Here is a 1,150-nt window from a genome sequence, read left to right as displayed (position 1 = left end):
TAAATCTTCCAACAAAATTACTTAAATTACACATTTAAAATGTATGATTTTTAAATTTACAAATGACTTATTCAAAATGTATTTATATGTAAATATAGATAGAAAGATTTAGATTGGTTTTATTTATTTTATATTCATTCATTAAAAAATTCTTAGCACACTGAAAAGCTGCTAGTTAATGGCCACAAAATTAAAATCTACCAACAAAATTACTTAAATTACCATACAAGTATCATAGTTTTGGAGTTCATAGAGATTAAGTTGAGCATAAACAGCAATAATCCTTTAAATACAGCTCATAATGACTCTCAATCTGGAGGTTTCTCACCATTTAAAGTGTGTGTTTCAGAGGACACAGTGGTGGCTGTGTCTGTCACTGGGATTCTTAAGGTGTGGATCATCACCGCTGACGTCAGCAGGATGCAGGTGAACAGTTCAACTCAACCGTACATGTCAATAAACACATGTTCTAGACAGAAACCCCGTGTAGATGGACAGAATGTGTGCGTCATAGAGTGTGTCCTGCTGGAGAATGAAAGTGTGTGTGTTTCCCGCAGGATCTGGACCCTGTTTTTGAGGAAGAGTCGAAGCCCATCTACTGTCAGGGCTGCCAGAGCATCTCGTTCTGCACATTCACACAGCTCTCGCTGCTGGTGGTGTGTTCGAAGTACTGGAGGGTGAGTGTGTGCGATTATGAGTTTGTGATGTTGTGCTTCACATTATGGTTTGAGTTATACTGATCTGTGCTGCAGGTGTTTGATGCGGGGGATTTCTCCCTGCTGTGTTCGGTCCCGAGCGAGAACAATCAGTCGTGGGTCGGAGGAGAATTCATTGCTGCTGATAAAGTCATAATCTGGACCGAAGATGGTTGCAGCTACATTTACAAACTACCGGCCAGGTAATGCAACAACACATGCTACAGTACTAAAGCTGCACGATTAGTCGAAATAAATCTAAAATCCTGATATGGCTTAGTGCAATGTGAGTGTTTCTTAGTGAATCACAGCTCTGTGTTTGTATGCATGCATGCATGCAGCTCATGATCCAGTTTTTTTCAGTGTCATTTCACAGTAAATGCTGCTCCGCACAAAATTGAGTTTGGGTCGCTTATAACGTGCATTTACCGTATTGGCCCGAATATAAGACGACC

The 1,150-nt window shown here is 40.2% G+C and overlaps 1 protein-coding gene across 1 annotated transcript; it reads left to right on the top strand.

The window, feature by feature from the left end:
• Nucleotides 1–349: 349 nt before the first annotated feature.
• On the top strand, nucleotides 350–898 carry LOC107736043 (WD repeat-containing protein 7-like; the record flags this gene model as incomplete). Its single annotated transcript, XM_016547557.1, has 3 exons — nucleotides 350–426; nucleotides 558–677; nucleotides 753–898. Coding segments are annotated over 3 exons (343 nt in total), but the record flags the coding sequence as incomplete, so codon positions are not given.
• Between the last annotated feature and the right edge of the window lie 252 nt (nucleotides 899–1,150).

This window comes from Sinocyclocheilus rhinocerous, unplaced genomic scaffold (genome assembly GCF_001515625.1).
Source record: "Sinocyclocheilus rhinocerous isolate Xijiao unplaced genomic scaffold, SAMN03320098_v1.1 C36452561, whole genome shotgun sequence".
In the NCBI taxonomy this organism is placed as follows: domain Eukaryota; kingdom Metazoa; phylum Chordata; class Actinopteri; order Cypriniformes; family Cyprinidae; genus Sinocyclocheilus; species Sinocyclocheilus rhinocerous.
Note: the sequence above shows the minus strand (reverse complement) of the source record. Positions and strands in the feature narration are given on the sequence as shown.